Below are 19,920 nucleotides of genomic sequence, written 5' to 3' on the forward strand. Positions count from 1 at the left end.
GCCTCTCTTAAAACTGGCTGCTTCCCTCCCCATTTTTCCTCTCAGCCCTTTTATCTCCAAACCAGATCTGGCTGTCATCATTTTGTCCTGGGTTGTTGTGTCAGTGATGACAGTGGGCCTTAAGGAGGCAGAGCAAAACAGAGGAGGGGTTGTGACAGAATTTAACCCAATAAATCTAAGCAGAGTGGGGCAGGGAGTAACCTGCAGTAAGTCACTAACCTGAGATTTATAGATAGCTATAAAAAGAAGAAACGTGGGAACAGAATGGCTGCTGTTACCATGCCAGGCAGAGATCCCTTCCCCTGACTCACACCACCACACAAACCCAGCATGTTTCAAATATTGAAAACTTATTTTGATTCCCCAGGAAAAAATGTATTTTGACATATTCCAGCCGAAGGCTTTAACAAAAACATTGAAGCAAAAATTAGTGCAAGTCTGTCGGAAGAAGCAAGGAGCAGCGGGGAGCAGGTGAGCTTTACATCCCTAAAGAGCACAGAAAGAATGGGGCAGGACATGGAGCAGTGCTGAGAGGACTGTCCCTGTTCTGAGACAGGCCACAGCTCAAAACAAACCAGGAATTGCAGGTGTCAGGTTGGATGGGGCATGGAGTGGAACCTGGTCCAGTGGAAGGCGTCCCTGCCCATAGCAGCGAGTTGGAGATGATCTTTAAGGTCCCTTCTAACACAAACCATGATGCTATGAATGGTCCTGAAGTAAAGAAATTCAGCCAAATTAAATTTAATAAAGAAATAGATTTTATTTCGCGGCCGAAAGATCGGTCACACAGAAAGCCACGATCGAGAAAAGCAGCCCTGAGCCCGGGGTCGGAGCTGGGTGAACACGCATAGATCTGATGATCTCTATCGCATCAGAGCTCCCAAGTTCACCGATGCTGCTTCGGCTGGTTCCTTCTTATACAGTTTTTGGGCAGAGTCTGAATTAATTCTATTCTTCTCGCAATTTAGCATATTCATGATGTTTTCTTGTCCCGAAGTTGGACGGCACAAAGCGTTTCTTGGGTCTGATGAATTGTGCATCTTTGGTGATGAATTTGTCTGTTTCCGATTCCTGGAACCCTTAGTGGAGTTCTCGGAATGTCCAATTCCTTATTGGCTGAGATGTAGCAGGTCATCATAGCGTTAATGTCCCGGTGATAAGATCCAACCCCACCTGGGGTGGAATCCTCACCTATTGATTACATCTCTGCTGAAAGAACTTCCTTTAGAACTGCTCTAGTGTTGCAAAATTTTCCTCTCAGCCAGGCTGGTGGGGGGCGGGGTTTGAAACTCTGGCTCTGTATAGTTTTATTACAGCTCATTTTTATACATAACAGCAGGAATTACAGACTTCATTTATAACACTCCTAATCTATGAATGGCCCTAATCTATGAATGGCCCAACTCGAGCTGTGAGCGCTATAAAGTGTACTTGTTACCGCTTCAGGGAATCGCAAAAGATCTGAGATGAATGTTAGTCACACACTGAGTCCTCAGTCTTGTTTTCTGAACCAGCAGAACGAGTAAGTTTATTTCCCGATGTGCTTTTCAGTGATGTACAGTACTGGAATCTTCCGCATGCACTGCTGCTCCATTGCAAAAATTTCAATTCACTGGGTTCAGACTTGCAGCTTTTGGCCCATAATTCCGTGAAACCTCCCAAAACAATGACCAGAAAGAATTTGGTTCTCCCCTCCACTCTGCTTTTAACTCAAAAGCATGTTTTACTTTTTTTTTTTTTTTTTTAATTTAAACCCCTTCAGACCGTGCACTCCCCACCTTCGCGCGAATCCCTTTATCCCAACCCTCGGAAGCCGCGACCCCCAGAACAACCCCTCGCCCTCGGCCCCTGCCAGGGGCGGGACTCGAACCCGGGCTCCGGAGGTTCCGCTCCCGTCCCGCAGCGCGACGCCGCTGGCCCCGCCCCGCCGCCCCTGCGCGCGCGCCGCGGCGACCCCGCGTGGGGCGCGCGCCCCGCCTCCTCTCCCCCCGCCCCCCTCCTTCCCTCAGCGCAGCGTTTCCGGCGCGGTCGCTGTGACGCGGCGGCAGCGCCGGGGCCGGGGCGGTCCGGCGGGCGGGCGGGCGGTGGGAGATGGCGGAGTACCTGGCCTCCATCTTCGGCACCGAGAAGGACAAGTGAGTGGCCCTATTCCCCCGCTTCCCGCGCCGCTCCCGCGGCGCCGGTACCCCCGGGAGGGAGGGGGGAAGCTGGAGGGGAGGCCGGAGGCCCGTAGCGGGTTGCGCGGGGACGCGGCCTGTTCCGATCGCGGCGGTCAGCCCTGCTTCCCTTCTCCCGGCCCCTCCTTCCCTGCGGGGGGACCCCGGCCCGTTTCGCCCATTTCTTCCACTCCCGCCTCGGGGGCGCCGCCGGGACCACGTCCCGCGCTTTTCCCATCCCGCTGGAACGCGGCGGGAAGAGGGAAGCGAGAGGCGGCCGCGCTCCCCGTTCCCCTCCCCCCCCCCCCCCCCCCTCCGCCATCGCCTCCCTCAGGCCCTTCCCCTCCCCCCCCACCCCGGGAGCGCGCGCGCCCGGCGGCGCGTGGGACTCGCGCGTTCCCGCGCGCGCGCCCGGCGGCCCCGCCCACGCGCTTCCCGCTCCCCCCTCCCCCCTCCCGGGCCGGGGCCGTTCTCGGGCACTCCCTCCCCCCACTTCTTCCTCCTCTTCCTCCTCCCCCGGCCGCCATGAGGGTGTGCCCGCGCCTCGTGGCGCGCTGCCGTCCTCCCCCGTCCTCCCTCCGCCCTCCCCCCTTCCCCCCGCGGCTGCGCCTTCCTGTCGGGGCCGCTGGGTGCCGGAGCTTCCCGCCGCCTCCTGCCAGAAAGCGCCTCCTCCTCCTCCTGTTCCCCTTTTGTTCGTGTCCCTGAGCCTCGCAGCAGCCTGAGAGCTCCCGCTCTGCTGCAAGGACAGCGACTGGTTATTTCTCCCCCCTCCCCAGGGTGCGGAGGATTTCCCCGACTGCTGCATCCTGATCCTACAGGCTTCTGCCTGCAGCCTTCCACGCGTCCGGGAACGCCTCTAGTTTCTCTGGTTGTTGGAAGCACACACACAAAACCCTCCTAACGAAAATTTGGTCACCATCGGCCTGACCAAACCGGCGTGTTTTTCCACTCGTAAAAATGAAAAGGGGGCATCGATGTGCTGCTGGACTAAATTACTCTTGTCAGCCCCTGGCCGTGGGGCTTCTGCTCTGCTCTGTAGTGCTGCCATTCCAGGAAAGCAGTGTCGGCAGCCTCTCTTTTGAGCTCTGTTACTGTAGCATCCTTTCACACAAAGGAGATACATAGGAATTTAATGCATTACAGTTTCAAGAGTTTTAATCAGGCATGAAATTCCTGTGCAGCTCTTGTTTTTGGTTAAAAAAAGCAGACGGAACCTTCCAGAAGGTGCTGAAGTTGGAGGCACTATTGGAAATTTTATAGTTAGATATTTCTTTTTGTTTCAGGTTAGAGGTCAGAAAAGACAGTAAGTATTTTATAATGCTAAGTGTTTGTTTTCAAAAGCATAATGAAGAGTGAGCATGTTGCAATTTTACAGTAGAATGCTTTGCTAGAGATCAGATGTGCTTTTTAGTACTTTAATAATTCTTCCGTCCATGAGTTGATGTTGGTTACACAGGATTGTGGAAAGAATTGGTGTTAATTATGGGAATAATAATCTTTCTTCCAGGAGAATTCTAATATTTCACTTACCCATATGTAGTCTATAATAGTTTTCTTGCCCTTCAGAATTTGGTATTTCCCTGTCAAGGTAACAAAACTCCTTGTGGTTTCTTTCATCATTCTGTGTGAATTACACCTTTCTGTGGGAGTTTTAGTAGTATTTCTAAACCAGGATCGTTTTCAAGGTGTCATGAGATGGATCATTCAAGAAAAGCTTGTGGTTTAAAAAAAGCAGCTTACTCTTAAAATCATTAACTATATTCGTGGAAATGGCTTAATTAAGTGAATTTATTTTGCTTATGTGTATTCTTTCTGTGACATGATTTTCTCTTCCCTGAATTATTTCCAGTACTGTGTTGGTAGCAGCGTGAGTTACCCTTAGAGTATAACTTAAACAGGTGGTTTATAAAACATGAGAGAGGTGCGACTGTGTCAGCTTTAAAACAGGTTTTATTGCCTGGACCAGGGGCTGCATCAACTCAGCCACAGAGCTCCCAGTGTAAATTTCAGACCATTTTTCTCATTATTTTCCATCCCATCACCCACTGAAACTGAGGTAAAGACAAGAACGGAGAAGCGGAAGAGTAAAACAGAGATCACTTCTGTGTGGTGGATCATGAAACCACTTTGGGGGAAATTGGTCAGATACTGGCTGTAAATTAGGGGTAAAAGGAATAAATATGGACAGGTTTGTTGGAATGCTTTCCTGTACAGTTTTGGTGTGGGGTTTTTTTCTGTGTTACTTCTCCACATCAAGATAAAGACATTTAGGGCATATGCTTTTTTGCAAATTGTTTTCTGTGCCAGGGTCGTAACTATTTTATTTATTTTTTTCTTGCAGAGTCAACTGCTCATTTTATTTCAAAATTGGAGCTTGTCGCCATGGAGACAGATGTTCTCGGTTGCACAACAAACCAACATTTAGCCAGGTTTGTTTCCTCTTTTTTCTCTTTCTTGTGGAAGTATATTCTGGCTTCTTTAAAATGTAGATTCTCAGATACAAGTGAATAATTACCAAGCTCCAGATTAATTAGTTCAGTTTTGGCCCCAGTTTATCTGGGTCTTTGCTTTTTTTGGGGTGTTCCATTTGCTTCTCCCAGCATTTCTAATTATCTCCTGTCACCCTTAATGGCTGCAGGAAGCGATGCTGTTGTAAGCTTGCCTGTAGTAGAGACCAACCAGTGCTAACTTTCAGGTGAGTGTGCCTTCTCAGTGGTGTTCAGGCACTTAAACCATCCCAGAGTTTTTAAATCACAGACAATGGCAGCACATTCCACCTGTCCCAAAGGTGGGAACTTTAATCTTTTATGCATATAATAGAAGAAAACTAATTAATGAATAAAAGTGACTCATCTGTTAACTGCATTTGCTCTCTGACCCAGGCTCTTAAGTTTCAAGAGTGACTTGCATACTTCCTTTGAATATGGAAGAAATGGTTTATTGAAAACAACTTGCCTGGTTGCTGAAGGTGAATTGTCAATTGGCATGACAGATTATTTAATCCTTGGCTCAGTGAATATTGTTAGAGACATGATGTGTGACTGCATGTCTGCCAGAAATAAAAATAAATTTGAAAAGGTGCAGGGAGTGACAGGGTTTTCATTATTATTATTATGAGCTGTATAGTATTCACAAATTACAGTCCTGGAGAAATGCATGTTTTCCCTCTTTCTATCAATGCTGATTGTCAAGGCACACAGATGAATTTCTTTGGGAATTTTGTACATGAGCAATAGTGCCTTAGAAAGTTATTACTGCACTTTTAACTACAGCAGTTTGAACTGCAATGGTTTTAACTACAGAGATAAAGTTCACGTAACAACAGAGTCTTCTGCAAGTTCATTTACTCTACTTTGGAGCAAAGTTGATGAGAGACGTGGGCTCATGTTCGTTTGGGGAGAAATTAGGGAGGGGAGTGCTCTACATGTGACAGGTTCATAAAGTTAACCTCTGAGTGGGCAGGGGGACTTCCAGGGGAGAATGTCAAGGTTACTGATGGACAGGGACTTCTGCTGGTACTTAAGCAACAAAAACACCTCTTTGCTTCTGGGATTTTAACAATTTTTAATGCAGATGTTTTATTTCCAAAGAGCATTGTCCATTTTTAAACTATCCCATGTTGTTGACCTACATGGAGCACAAGTTGAAGTGCAGTTGGTTATTTAGAGACCTGAATTTAGGTCATTGGCTACGAAAAAGTATTTCTAAAGCAGACAGCTTCTACAGGAGTTGTCTTTTAAGTTAAAAAAAACCCCCAAAAACCTACCAAAAAACCCCACCACCCTTGCATCTTTTTTTTACCAATAAAACTTTGTGTGCAACTACAGCTTTCTGTCAGTGCAGCCTTTAGCTTTGCTTTAGACCCTGGTGAGCAATGCCAGCTGAAGTGGGTCAGCAGGGCACATCCCATTCATCCAGGGATGTCTGGGACTGCACGGCCTTGTACCTGGCAGCTGTGCTGTAGCATCTCCCAGGTTTCTGGCAGTGTGTGGGGTCTGCAGAAATCTTCATTTGTGTGCAGGTTGACAATCAGCTGTGATAGAAAATAGAACAACAGAGATCTTGCTAATGGGAAGTTACCAGCACAATGTTTTAACCTTGTGCAGCTCTTGCTGGTGCAGCTACTTTACAGAAGAGCTGTGTTAGGAAAGGTCACACAATCCAGGGTGATCAAATTACCCCCAGTCAGCAGAAGCACCCTAACGAGATGAGATGCATGTTTCTGGCACTCTCCAGTTGTAGACTAAAGCACAGGTAGTTTAAACCTGGGCCACGGAAGCACAAAGCTTTGGTTGGTATGGCTGGACCCATAATAAAACAAGTGTGTGATTTTCAATGTGATGTTACAGATGTATTTTTTTTAGATGTTAAACGGGTAGCATATGTAGGTGTGACATTGCTGGGCCTTTGACTTCTTTAAGCTCTGAATTCTTACTGTGACTAATAATAATAATGTCTAAGCTAAAGTTACTTGGGGATTGCCATTCATACTGACTAACATTGAGCTTGTGTTTTAAGTAATCAAATTTCAATTTTTGAGCTGCTTACAGTGATATGGACGTTTGGAATTTTTTTGTAATATTAGTTTACTAACTTAAACATGGTTTGTTTTTTCAGACAACTTGATTTTAAGAAGAACGGTACAAATGTAAGGTTTCAAGTCTGCCTGGGCTAATTCTTCAAGTAAAAAGCAGAAGGGCTAAAAGGATATTGTCCTTATTTGAAGGATCGGAAACATGTGAACCTATGATGCTATTATATTATTTAAACAGAAATTCCACCAAGAAACTCCTGATGCACAAAATGAGATGTAGCAGTTGCCTAAAGGCCTTATGGTCTGGTGTAGCATTTTGGACACTGTGGCATTACGTATTACATGCTGTGCGCATAACACTGTTTTTCCCCCCCTAGACTTGCAGTAGTGAATCTGGTCTCGAAAGTTTAGTTTCTGGTCTTCAGAATACTTCGTGTGACATTTTAGGTTCCTGTGCCTCACACCTCCCATTTTGAGGATAGCTGTTGAGACAAACGCAGCTCTTTCTTGGTGGTTAATTAAAACTGTTTTCATAATATGATGGTCTGGATGCAATTTTGGAAGATACTCTGCAAATACAAAAGGAAGTCTTAAGGATAAAATATGACTTTTAGCTGTTTGCAAACAAGTTGTCTCTTTGCAATTGTCTATTATATGCACAGCAGCCAGTAGAATTCCCCTTTTTATTTTTTTTCCCCGCAGACCATCTTGATTCAAAACATCTATCGTAACCCCCAAAACAGTGCACAGACGGCTGACGGCTCACACTGTAAGTCCCACAGTTGGAGAAATTTTTTTAAAGAATGGTGTTAAAGAGCCCACTCCTAATTATGAGAAAATAATGTTGGCTTCTGAGCTGCTGACATAAAGCTGTTGCAAACAGGACAAGTGACGGAACTCTTCTTGCGCACAGATCAAGAATTTGTGGAACGTGTGCGATTCTGAGTGCAGAAGTGACTGCACAAATTGGACTTGATGCAGATTCCCTTTTGTGTTGCAAAGTGAAACTTGGTTGCTTAGTAACACTGCATTCTTTTGAAAGGGTTAAACTGCAGACATTTCTCAAATTCTTGATTTAACACCAAAAAAAAAAAAAAAATAGGTATATATGTGATGTACGGTAAGTTTCCCAAAACTGGGTTTTCTCTCATCTTAACTTTTTTAGGAAAATGGAGATTTCATGTTATGCTCTAATTATTGTATTCCTTCCTTTCCTGGAATTTTGTTGATAAGAAGCCATTCAGTAAAACCAAATTCAATATTATCAATATTACATTAATATAATAATAATATTATTATAGTAGTGTGAATGCTGTATTTGGATTCTGTTTCAGAGCGGTCTGAAATCATGCAAAACCCCTCTATAGCAATATTGGTGAATGGAATAAAATTAAGAATACAATAATGGAGTATCATGAGATCTCTATTACTTTACAGTGTTAGGTTGGTGTAGAAAGGTCACCAGCTAAGTGCAAGTTCTCCTGCTTGGGAGAGAATAACCACCTCTCTTTCAGCACAGACTCGGCTAAAGCGACCCTAAAGGAAACCAGTTTCTTGTTAAAATTATTTTCCATAATATAAAGTTGTTGCGTTTTGTATTTCAGACCATTGCCCTCTTGAACATTTACCGTAACCCTCAAAACTCTTCCCAGTCTGCTGACGGTTTGCGCTGTAAGTTCATACAAGTTCCTTCACTGGTTCCCTGGGCTTGATTGTCAGAGCTCAGTGTCGACTTAAGCTGGTCTGCCATTTTAGTTTAACAGATCAAACTGACCACGTTTCGTTACATGTGTTCAAAACAAACACAAACAAAAAAAAAAAAAAAAAAAAAAAAAAAAAAAAGCCCCAAAATTTTTGTCCCACTACCTTCCTCCCTACTCCCAAAACTATGAGGGGAATCTGAATACCAACTATTAAATCAAAAGGGGTTGAAATCGTACTTCCCCTGTGAAGCAGTGCTGGTTGCACTGCTTTCTTCTGTCACCTTTCTCCCTGCCAGTTGCCTGCATCCTAGGAATGGTTTTCTGTATGTTTTGTGCTATCCATTAGGTTACACTGTCGAAAAGAGCAGGACAATGACACATTGACTTCATCCAGAACAAATGTCCTGCTCTGTAAACGTTAAGAGAACTTGAATTTGAAACTTTACAGACTGCATGCATAAATTCGTCCTAGGTTAATGCAGCTTCCGTTTAGGGAGTGCACTTTGGAAGAATACACCATGACTGACCAACGCTTCCCTTCTGGCAGCTGTCCTTTCTGGATGGGTGCATGCTTAAAATTCTTTCCATGCTTTGAAAATTCAAATTCCAATGCCATTTGGCATATTTACCTAAGAAAAAGTAATTTTTTAACGTATTTTTGAGGAGGGGAAGGAATTTGGGTATGGTCATGAAGTAATTTAATGACTTCTCCTGAGATACAAATGGGCATAAGCAAACACACCTCCTGTGAGACTAGCAGCAGTTAATGCCCAGGATTGTTGATCGGCGATTACTGATATATCATTGTAATTGAATCATCAATATTAGAATAAGATTAAAAAAAAAAAAGTTTTAGAACCAAAAAAGGATCGGTGTTCTTTTCTAACTAATATTTCTTGTTGAAGTGAGTATTGACTGTGTGGTAATAAAGCTTTGTTTGGCTATCCTTTTTTTTTTTTGACTGTTGGTTTATAGACTAGTTCAGATTAGTTACCAGCATTTGATTAGAAGTGCTTTGTGAAATCAGCCACTAACTTAAAAGTCAACACTGTCTCTCTTGCTTCTAAAAGTAATAATGGCTCGATTATGTAATTTGTGTTTTTGTCACACAATCAAGCTGGACATGTAAATGAGCTGTGTAATTTTGTCTGGATGCTTGAACAGTTCCATTGGTTCATAGGCTCTCTCCTTGCAGATGCTTAGTAGTTAATGCTGTTTCAGGAGACCAAAACTTTTCCATTTGGGTGTTTCCACTGTCTCCCTGAACTCTCAATGCGCTGGTAACTAATTTGCACAGAGTTACAGCAGTTTGGTCTGTGGAGCTGTTTAGACTTACAGCTGCAAGAGTCCTGCACAGATCCTCCAGTGTTGTAAATGCTGGTATCCAACTCTAGTTTGTCGTGACAAGCGAGTAGCTGTGTGCCAGAGCCTGACTGTACCTCCTGGGGTAGAGCTGGAGCTCTGCAAGCAGTAGGTTTGCTGAAACTCCTGGCTCCTTGGTTTTTGATATTTGTCCCTACTTAAGTATTGCATGTATTTTAAATGGGTAATTTGGGTAGCTATTTAATGCCTTGTCGTTGTTGCTTAACTGTCTTCCTTTCTATTGCCGTCGTAGAGGATTAACCTTAGTTTGGAACAGCAATAGTTTTCCTGAGTTTTAATTAGTAATTGGGCTTCTCATGGTTCAGATACCAGTAGCCCTGGAATATGGATGTTTGTAAAGCCTGTGCATATGTATGCTTCCCACTTTGGAAGGTCATTGAAGTAGTCATTAACTAACTGTTGCCTGTGATCTCCTAATTTGACAAAAAAAGAGTTTTTAGCTCTTGTCCATCTGGTAAAAAGTAATTATTCCCACTGTGGCTCTCAAAGCCCCTGTCTGATACCTTTAAAAACAAAAAAATCTTAGGTGTTAGTAAGCTGTTATCAGTGGTGTTGGCAGAACTTTGGGAATATAGTTAAGTATTAAACTGCCTAGAATTACTGGTTTAATGTTTGATATTCCTTAATTTGCTATAACCATGGGGGAGAATAAATTTCTTAAAAGCAAACCTGTCTCGAATGCAGACACATTGTTAGCCTAAACTATAAACCAAATGCCCCTTACTCTCTTGTGGAGGTGAGCTGGGTGGAAGAACAGGAGCTGCAATTCAAAGAGTGTGGCTGGTTAATATTAGAGACTTTGAAGAAAAACATAAAGTTTGTCCAACTGGTAATACTAGCCAAAATTTTTTTCATAGCAGCCTAAAAGTGAATAAACCCAGCTTTTTTGGCTCAGTTTCTTGTCTTTCACATTCTGTGGACTAAACCAGTCTGGTTTGTAATTTTAAACACTAGCATATTTTTCTAGTATAAAATGCAGGGTTTGTTGTAAAACTGCTCCGCTTGATCCTAATAAACCACTTAACTGCTGAAGAGCTAATCTAATGGCTTTAATGCATACAGCTTGTTTCAAGTTCTGTAGACTGGAAGAAATAAATGAAACTCATTTTTATACTTTCAGTGCTTTGAAAAATAAGCCACACTTATGTTGAGTTTTGTAGCAGCAGGCAAGCAGCACTTGTTTTTGAAGTCCAGCTTGTAGCATGAAAATAATCTTGAGTATAAGGCTGGCTTGATTTGCACTAAAAGGTGTTCTGCAGGACTACAGAAAAATGAAGTGACACTCAAACTAGAAAATTGCTCTCTGTTGTAAAGCATTGAGGGGCACTGAGAAAAGTGTGTCATTTCAATGACTATTTTGAGCAAATTTAAAAAATATCCTGGACTATTTTACATTGTGAGCTCTCAAATTCTAGTGGATATGCTGGAGAGGTGGACATAAAAGTCTGCTTTTAGGAAGAGGAATACTAAATTGTTACAATATTTTAAGGTATGGAAATGTAACAAAGCACTTGCCTTCTGTTTAGGTAAAATCGTTGGTAGTTAGAGAGTGGAGCTATACTATATTAAATTTTAAGTGATGTTTCAAAGTAATTCTTTTCCCCTTTAAATTTGTGGCATACAAGTTTGGCTCTGATTAAAACTTGCTTTGATTTGATCATATCAATTTAATGTTTTGACAGATACTTTGGGGACTCAAAGCTCTTCACACATCCTTATTTTGCAATATTCCTGTTAGTTAGCTCTATGCTGTATGGTGTCTCTTATGCTCCAGACGGCCTCTCTAGATTGTGTTGTAGAATGATCAAAATCTCCTCTTCCTTACTGACAGGCTCTAATCGATCTGACTCTTTGACTTTTGCAGGTGCTGTGAGCGATGTTGAGATGCAGGAACATTACGATGAGTTCTTTGAGGTATGTAAAGATGCATTGCAGTGTTACTGGATCTGTCACCACCAAGCAGTTAAATGGATGTAGTGGAGATAGCACAATTAGATGGATTCAGGAAAAAGCACTTCCTCAGGTGTTTGTATAAAGTGTACAGCCTTGTGTGAAATATTTCCAGGTGTAGCCATTGGTTAGTTTGGCCTTAATTTGACTGCTTGAAATAGACTTTGTTTAAAATCAGCATCTTAAGTGTTGTAGCATTTTGATTGTATAATCTCCTTTTTTATACATTTAAAGTACACTCAATTATTTGTATAGAAACAAAGTACCTAAAACTACAGCATCAGGGTTTTTGTGTTGTGCTTTCGGTGCATCCTGTGTATTATGTAATGCTGTGCATGTTTTCCATAGGTTTTTATTGTATCTTGTTAGTGCTGTGCTTACAGATAGCCAAGCAAATACTTATCTTAAACCCAAAAATGTAAAAGAAAAAATAAAGTGATCCTGCTTTTTTCCAAGGGAGGTCTTCTTTTTATACTTAGAGTTAAATGCAATATTTCTGTACTTACAAGTAATGTGCTGCAAAGTTCTGCTGGGTTGCTTTGTGCTTAGGAGGTCTTCACAGAAATGGAGGAGAAATACGGCGAAGTTGAGGAGATGAACGTTTGTGATAACCTTGGAGATCATCTAGTTGGAAATGTATACGTAAAGGTAGGATGAAGAGATGTTCATGTAATCAGGAGGGGTGGTATTTATTGATTTAGTATTTTGAAAGCTACTCTATGCTTGTAGACTTTGCAAGGGAAGATCTTCAGTATATAAGCTCCTCTCCAACTTCACAATTTAAAGTAGAGTAAAAATGTGAAAGGAATCCAAAAGAAATTTTAATAAATTTTGAGAAACTTTCTTGATAGTTAAAATCCATGTAATTTTCAGAAAGATTAACACTTTTTTTTTTCTTTTACATAGTTATAAACAGTCACCGCTACTGGACTATTTAGTTTGGCAGGATTAATTTGGGATTTGTCTTAGCATCATGCTGCCCTTTAAGCACATCAGTATGAGAGAGGTTTATATGCCACAGGTGCATTAATTTTCTAACTTCCCAGTTAAACACTATCTGAAACCAAGTTAGATATGGCAGTAGCTGGGTGGTTCAAGGTGCAAACTGGAGTAAGTAGGTTTAACTTCTAAAAGTCATTGGTATCTCTTGAATAATGAGTACAAAGTTGTCACCCACAGAAATTTTACTGTGTGTTCACGGTGTTGGGGAGGTGTGAGAAAGTTTCTTTGAATATTTTGGCTGTACCTTCCCTCAGCTGGAAAGTATTTTCACACCTGAAATTCTTGACTGTGTAGGTCATAATCAAAACAAAAAGTCGTCTTAAAACAACTAGCTGTGAAAAGGCATTTCAAATTTAAGTTTTACATTCATCATAAAACAGGATCTGATTTTTGTAAATACTAATTTAAATGAATAAGAGCTCCAGTTTTAATATAAATTTCTCTTAAATAGTTGAAAAAATGCATTACATCAGGACTGTTGGTGCTCCAGAAAGTAATCATAAGCATTCTCTTGGTTTAAAGCTGTACTAAGAAAACTCAGTCTCTTCTATTGACTGACTTCTGCACTTGAAAGACCAAATAGAGCATAATGAAAAGAAAAATCAATGTTTTGATTAGCCCTTGAGTCCCAGTTATTCAAAAGCTGGCATATTTACCTTTGATTTGATGGACTGTCCAAGAAACCTGAAGTAGCTTCTGGTTTCATTACTAGCTGTGAGCCTCAGGTATTGCACAACTGATTTGATAGGAATCTTTTACCTACTCCTGTTGCTTCTCTGTATTGTAAGGAAAATGTTGCTTTTGCTTTTAGTTTCGCCGTGAAGAAGATGCAGAAAAGGCTGTGATTGACCTGAACAATCGCTGGTTTAATGGGCAGCCCATCCATGCCGAGCTCTCACCTGTGACTGACTTCAGAGAGGCCTGCTGCCGTCAATATGAAATGGGGTAAAGCAATGGCTTCCTCTTGCCTTGGCAGCCTCTGAGGTGTTTGCACAGTAGGGAGGGTGCTTGGGTGTGGGTTTTACGTAGTAGAATGTAGGAAGAAAACTACTTCAGGTAACAGTAATGTGGAGGACCTGCAGTGAACCTCTTGACTTCTGCCATCTTTTGAGGATTTTGTTGTAGAAGTGAGGCACTGTCAGTAAATGATGCTTGTAATTTACTGGGTTTAATATTAGAGGTGATAAAGATCTAAGCAGGTAATGTAGAGCTGGGAATTCTTAACTGTGCCTCTTGAATTCTGTTTCAGAGAGTGTACACGAGGAGGTTTCTGCAACTTTATGCATTTGAAGCCCATTTCTCGAGAGTTAAGGCGCGAGTTGTATGGGCGGCGTCGTAAAAAGTAAGTTTGTTTTTAAGCACTACTAAAAGAAGTAATTTAAGGATCAGTTGCTGAAAGATCTGAAGGCAAATCTTTAAACTCCTGCCAAGTCCTCTTGTTTTTTCTGATGCACTTCTGGCACATGCCAAAGGGCATCAAGTCAAGCTGGCAAGTAGCCAGTTCAGAACAAATGAGTAGAGGTCTAAAAATACAGTGTTTTTTGCTCTGCAGTAGTGTAGATTCTGAAGGTTGGTGTGGAAGGCAGAGTTCAAGGAGAAGAAAACTCACTGAGTTACTGAGTACATAGGCCCTATCTGTTGTTCAGATCTCCAAACTGCAAACTGTACAGATGGACATTATTTGGGAGAAGTTGCTTTATGCCTCCTCTGTTTTATTCTCTTCTAAATGTGTTTGCTCATCGCCTTTGTTAGGTGCAGGCTAGTTTGCCAGTAGGCATTTTGGCAGCATCAGATAGGCTGCTTTCAGCATTATGTGCAGTCAAGCAGATCTATAGATTATACTCAGGACCCAACCTTATTTGCCTTTAACTGTTAATGGTGAAATGTTGTAGCCTGTATTCATTTCTCACTATTGATACCAGGCAGTCACTCTGTTGAGCACACTTCTGCCTTCACATCCTTTCTTGATAGGAATTCCCAGTAGGAGAAAGGAGAAGTAATTTTGCTTAATGGTAAAAAAAGTAGATAAATACACTTTGTTATATATTAAACTATTCATTTAGTGAGGTACCTTGCAGAAAGGCTTTTACCACTGCTGTTACTGTGATGGTTCACTTGGAGCTGGATTCAATCTGCTTGCATTTAGGACCTTGCTATTTGGGATAGGCATATAAAAATTTTGATCTTGCTTTTCTATAAAGCACAATTTTTGTAGGTTTCTGTCAATCACAGAAGGAGCCTGGGATTGTGAATGTGTTTTTCTATAAATATCTCTGGCAGTATTTCAGAATCTGTGAGGATTAATTTAACTTCAAAAAACTTCAGATGTTTGAATGCTGTATGAAAAGGACCAAGTGTGCTTTTTATATTAACCTTTTGGTCACTGTTAGAATTGTGGAACTCTCAGATTCAGTAATGCTGATTGGTAGTAGCTGTGATAGTACTGTGTTCTGGGTGGTTTTAGCTCCCTTCCTGCATTTATCAACCTAAGAGGCTGGGAAGATGATGTGCCAGTGCTCATGTCCTGGGGGGTAGAAATGGTGTAGGGGGAGCAACAACAGAGAACTGGGTTGTAATTGCTAATTAATGCAATTGATTTAATGTGAGTGGACTTAGAAGCAGCTGTAGACTTTTGGTGTGTGTTGCTAAGAGATCTGTCTGCCAAAGCAGGTGTCCCCTTCTCCTGCTTTAAATAACAGCAGTGTAACCGTGCCTTTCCTTGGGGTTTGCACATCCACTGTAACAGGTGACTGCAGGGAACAGCCCATCTTGTGCCTATTGGTGCTGACTCCCCAGTATGAAGTTCGTGCAGTTTGTAAATGCATTGGGTTTTGCAGCCCAAGTGCCAATTAACCAATCCTTCTAATGACACGCTGCCTTTCTTCTCCCTCATCGCTCCCGTTGTTAATTACACGTTCCACTGTGTGGTACTGTGAGTAAATTGCTGCCTGGAACGAAACAATAAAATGTCCAAACTTTCTTTGAAGGCATAGATCCAGGTCGAGGTCCCGTGAACGCCGGTCTAGATCCAGAGATCGCGGTCGTGGAGGTGGAGGAGGAGGAGGAGGAGGCCGTGAGCGTGACAGGAGGCGGTCAAGAGATCGTGAACGATCCGGTCGATTCTGAGCCATGCCATTTTTACTGTATGTCTGCTAGAAAGTGTTGTAGTTTGACCAAACAAGTTCATAATGACATTTTTTTTAAAGATGGGCTTCTGAATAAAAAATTTGTAGTGATACAGTATTCTTTGTGTAACTTGTTTCTTGTGGGGGGAGTCTTTTTAACTGTCATTCCTCTATCTTGACAAATACCTGGATTAAGTCTGCCTGAGGGAAAGGTGGTAAATGTATTGGAGGAGCGCCAGTTTTGGTTTAAGGTTTTTTTTATTTGGGTATAATTTGAACTGTTGATGAAAATGTGTGTGTATATAATATAAAATATTATATACATAGTAAAAATAATATACTGCTTAAGAAACAGTTACTCACATAAGTTTCCCTTTTCTGCTATGCTGTCTGCTTATTTAGGTTAGTTTAGGCACATTTAAGAGGAAGGCTGTGCGAAATGCATTTATTTACCGAGTAGAAACGCTTAGTTACAAAAATGTATGTTTGTTTGTTACCAGAAGTCTGTGCTCTGTCTATCAATGTGACTGTGGCATTTACAATAAATCCAATTTCTTGGTGTAAAATCTAAAGCCTATTTTCTAAGCACTCTGGAGTAGTTGAGTTGCTACTCCTGGCTGCCTATTTTCTAAGCACTCTGGTGTAGTTGAGTGGCTGCTCCTGGCTGTGCCAGAGTTCATAGTTCAGGTTTTTATAATTCTTGACTAAATTCCTTTCTTGAGCTGGAAAGAAAGTTGCCTAGTGCAGTGTGGGAAAAAAATATTTTTATTGCAATGATTCATAATAGGCAGGTGAGGGTTTTGTGAAAAAAAATCACCAAAATTATGCTTCTTGCAACATGATAGAGAAGTGCTGTGGAAGGAAATGCAAGGTCCTAAATACAAGGATCAAATTTCTTAAGAGATTTTTTTTTTCTCTATGCTCTCACCTGTCATTTAATGAAAAGCATTTTGTTAGCATTCAAGGTCATAGAAATCTAATTGGATGCTAGTGGAAAATAAATCTTTTTTCCACCTTTCTGATAGTCTGGAGTATGATGAAAGCTAATGGACAGATGGCAGTTCCTTCACATACTTTTATTTTTCTGAGCTTGAATTGCACAATCGCTGAACATCACAGGTTGTGTCCCAAAGTGGTAAAACTCCATGGAAATGTTGGAATCTTGAGACATGCTTTGTGCAGTGGTTGACTTGCAGTTTCACCTCATTCATGTCTGCTTTTTTTCAAAGTATAACATAGGAAGGGGTTTTGGTCACTGATCATATTTCTGCAAGATATAACTTAATGTACACGAAGTTACACAATAAAACACAGCTTTCCAGTGGGGGAGAGAATTTACTAGAGCTTCCTTAGTTCTGAGCCAGATAGCCTGCTAAATGATAAATCTGCTTCTTGGTGATTATTAAAAAAAGGAAATAGGATATGGATGCATCACATAGATGATTAACAAACCAGCTTCTCTCTGCCTCTAAAATAAATACAAAACCATTTTGCTCACTGGAACTTGGAATTGGAAAATGATATTGAAAAGTGAGCTTTCTAAATTAATCTGCTTTGCTTCTTACAACTAAATTCTTGCACCAGTTCAGTTTGAATTTATTTTGTTCCCACTGGGTGGTTTGGCCAACCAGACTTTGGAACTTGGTGTGCCAGGACCCTTTTTGAAGAAATATCACTCAAGCAGTGAAGCCCATCTCCACACAATGTTTTGTTCGAAGTACATAAATCAAATGATGCTTTACTGGAAGAAATTGAGCAGTACCTGGCATTAAATAACTGAGCTGAAAGGTATTTCTGCTGGGCATTAGGAATTTCACATTGATAATTTAGTTCTTGCAGTTTACAGGATATTCATCCAGTTCCATTTTTCTCTTCAGTGAAATTCAGGATTATTGGTGAGCTAATTTAAATCTCAAGCTACAAAAGGTGAGGATAGTCTTTGCTTTTGTTTTTTAAACAGTATCTAGTACAACATGGACACTATTTAAAAGGTTTAAGATTTGCTCTGTAAAGCTAGTTTAGAAGTTAGTTCTATAAAGTTAGTTTAACACAAGTACAAATGTGTCCCTGGAATGGCTTTAATCTGTTTGTCTAAACCCTGTTTCACTGCAGGTATATTTTTGCATGAACAGATAGTGGAAGGTTGATTTTTCCCTCTCCCCCAGTACAATTTTACTTAAGAAAGCATTCTTGAATTCCACCAAATGTATAATTTTATGATCTGATTGCACAGCTGCCCAAAAATTACCCATTTAACTGGAATATGTCAGAATGGGCACTGAAAGCAGCGGAATTTAATGGATACTCTGGTGGGTGCCTAGTGACAACATTCAGCATGAACTTAGGTTTGCCTTTTGAGACTGTGCTACCAGTGAAATTCATCAAATTTGAAATTTAAACTGCACCGATTTGGTTAAACATTTACACCTGATAGACCCAAGTGTTGGTTCACCAATACAAACCAAGTGGAAATCCTACCTCCCCCTTTTCTTGTTGCTCACAATGTCTTTTAAGATTTGTTTTTTCCCCCTCCTCCCCAAGGTTCCTGCTTCTCAAGTACTTCATTGTTGACTCTTCTGTTGAACAGTGGATCTTAATTTATGGAATTCCTTTACCTCAAATAAGTGACAGCATACAGGATTTACTGAAGTCTGAGTCAATTAGGTTGAAACTGTTAATCCCAAGTGGCTTCCTCTTCTTTGTATTTGGCTCTTATTCTGTGAAAATGCTGCTTGTCCATGAATATGATGTATGTTGAGACTGTAAAACCAAATGGAGAAAACTTGTTCAAAATAAAGCCTTTTTTTATAAGAATCTGACAAAAATTATCCCTTTACTTCAGATTGGATGCTGCTCTCTAAATATCTAATGAGGACATAGACTAAAGTTTCAAATTCTTAGATCTTAAGCTATTATTTGAGCAATTCTTTGCCTTCTGTTTTCCAGAGCTGGTGAAGCATGTCTTCAGCTAAAACATCGCTAGCCTCTCCATATTTCCTTGATAAAGTTGAATTTTAAGAGTGCAACTTGGGGTTAGGAGTTGGGGGGGTTGGTTTGGGTTCTTTTAATTGATAGGGTTTTTTGGTAGGGTTAGAAAGAGCCTGCAAATTTCTGTTGTGGTCTGCAGAGAGCAAGAAAGCTCATTTGTGACAGAAGGAATGTGCTTAATTGAAGAAATAGGTAATCAAAAGGTGTCATGACTTTTTAAAGATGATTCCTCCTGGTGTTGCACTGTTCAAGCTGCAAAATTTTGGGTGTTAACAATTGTGCAACAGCACCTTAAACTGCATCTACTGTCTTTGATACATCAGAAGTGAAACTGCTTTCATAGCAGCTGGGGAGGGTGTGGGTAAATAATTTCATTCTCCAGACACTGCTGTGCTGAAGAGTCCCTAAAAACAGTCCTGGTCGGGAAGCGTTCCAGCTGAAAAGCAGGACTGAGCTGTAGTTTCTTTTCAGCTGGTAAGGAAGTAATGGCTGAGTGGCAAGGCTGTCACAGGAGAGAATATTTGTACCTGCATTTGCCACTTCCTGCAAGGCTGAAGCTGAGCTGTGTTAGTGCACAGTTGTGCCCTGGAGCAACTGGATTTCAGTTTTAAAAAACCAATGTTACATCCAGATGTCTGTAGAATAAACTACTGTATCTTCACGTTGAATTGATACATGGTGCTTTCTAAAGCCATCCACTAGTATTTCTGAATTCCTCCAATTAGCTGATGTTGTTTTTTATTAATCATAGAATTATCTGGGTTGGAAGGGACCTTAAAGATCATCTTGTTCCAACGCTGTGCCATGGGCAGGGACACTAGACCAGGTTGCTCAGAGCCCCTTCCAGCCTGGTCTTGAACACTTCCAGGGGTGGGGAGTCCACAACTTTTCTGGGCAACCTGTGTTGCACTGTCAGTGGTGAGAGTGTCTCCAGACTGGTTTTATTTTTCTGTGGTTGTCTTTTTGTTAAATGCACTTGTATGAAAAATTTTGTATGAAAAATTTAGTGTATCTCCTCAGCTATGTAGACAGTCCTTCCTTGTCAGCAATGTGCTCATCACTCAAACACCTCTGATCCC

At 41.4% G+C, this 19,920-nt stretch overlaps 1 protein-coding gene and 1 long non-coding RNA gene across 9 annotated transcripts; one reads left to right on the forward strand and one right to left on the reverse strand.

The window, feature by feature from the left end:
* Nucleotides 1-735: 735 nt before the first annotated feature.
* On the reverse strand, nucleotides 736-2,454 carry LOC120410090. Its single transcript, XR_005602038.1, has 2 exons — nucleotides 2,104-2,454; nucleotides 736-1,655 (listed from the first exon to the last, which is right to left on the reverse strand). It is a non-coding gene; the product is annotated as an uncharacterized LOC120410090 (long non-coding RNA).
* U2AF1 (U2 small nuclear RNA auxiliary factor 1) lies at nucleotides 2,030-18,667 on the forward strand. 8 transcript variants are annotated; one of them, XM_039552908.1, is made up of 10 exons: nucleotides 2,051-2,135; nucleotides 2,933-3,459; nucleotides 4,498-4,585; nucleotides 4,795-4,851; nucleotides 7,393-7,459; nucleotides 11,641-11,690; nucleotides 12,276-12,374; nucleotides 13,540-13,673; nucleotides 13,978-14,070; nucleotides 15,716-18,667. In XM_039552908.1, the coding sequence occupies exons 6-10, from the start codon at nucleotides 11,661-11,663 to the stop codon at nucleotides 15,852-15,854; spliced, it is 495 nt and encodes a 164-aa protein (XP_039408842.1). In that variant the 5' UTR covers nucleotides 2,051-2,135; nucleotides 2,933-3,459; nucleotides 4,498-4,585; nucleotides 4,795-4,851; nucleotides 7,393-7,459; nucleotides 11,641-11,660; the 3' UTR covers nucleotides 15,855-18,667. The 8 variants fall into 8 exon arrangements, with proteins under 8 accessions (XP_039408818.1, XP_039408812.1, XP_039408842.1 ...); XM_039552905.1 differs by lacking the exon at nucleotides 2,933-3,459 and adding an exon at nucleotides 8,295-8,361 and having other exon boundaries at nucleotides 2,052-2,135; XM_039552894.1 differs by lacking the exons at nucleotides 4,795-4,851; nucleotides 7,393-7,459 and adding an exon at nucleotides 8,295-8,361.
* Nucleotides 18,668-19,920: the final 1,253 nt, after the last annotated feature.

This window comes from Corvus cornix, chromosome 1, assembly GCF_000738735.6.
Source record: "Corvus cornix cornix isolate S_Up_H32 chromosome 1, ASM73873v5, whole genome shotgun sequence".
Lineage (NCBI taxonomy): Eukaryota > Metazoa > Chordata > Aves > Passeriformes > Corvidae > Corvus > Corvus cornix.

What these genes read in the sequence shown, in the direction of transcription:
- U2AF1 (XM_039552884.1), top strand. Translation starts at nt 2,092, where the DNA reads ATGGCGGAGTACCTGGCCTCCATCTTCGGCACCGAGAAGGACAA. An exon ending in ACAAACCAACATTTAGCCAG is followed by an intron (nt 4,586 to 7,392) that starts GTTTGTTTCCTC and finishes TTTTCCCCGCAG; the next exon opens with ACCATCTTGATTCAAAACAT. An exon ending in TATGGGCGGCGTCGTAAAAA is followed by an intron (nt 14,071 to 15,715) that starts GTAAGTTTGTTT and finishes CTTTCTTTGAAG; the next exon opens with GCATAGATCCAGGTCGAGGT.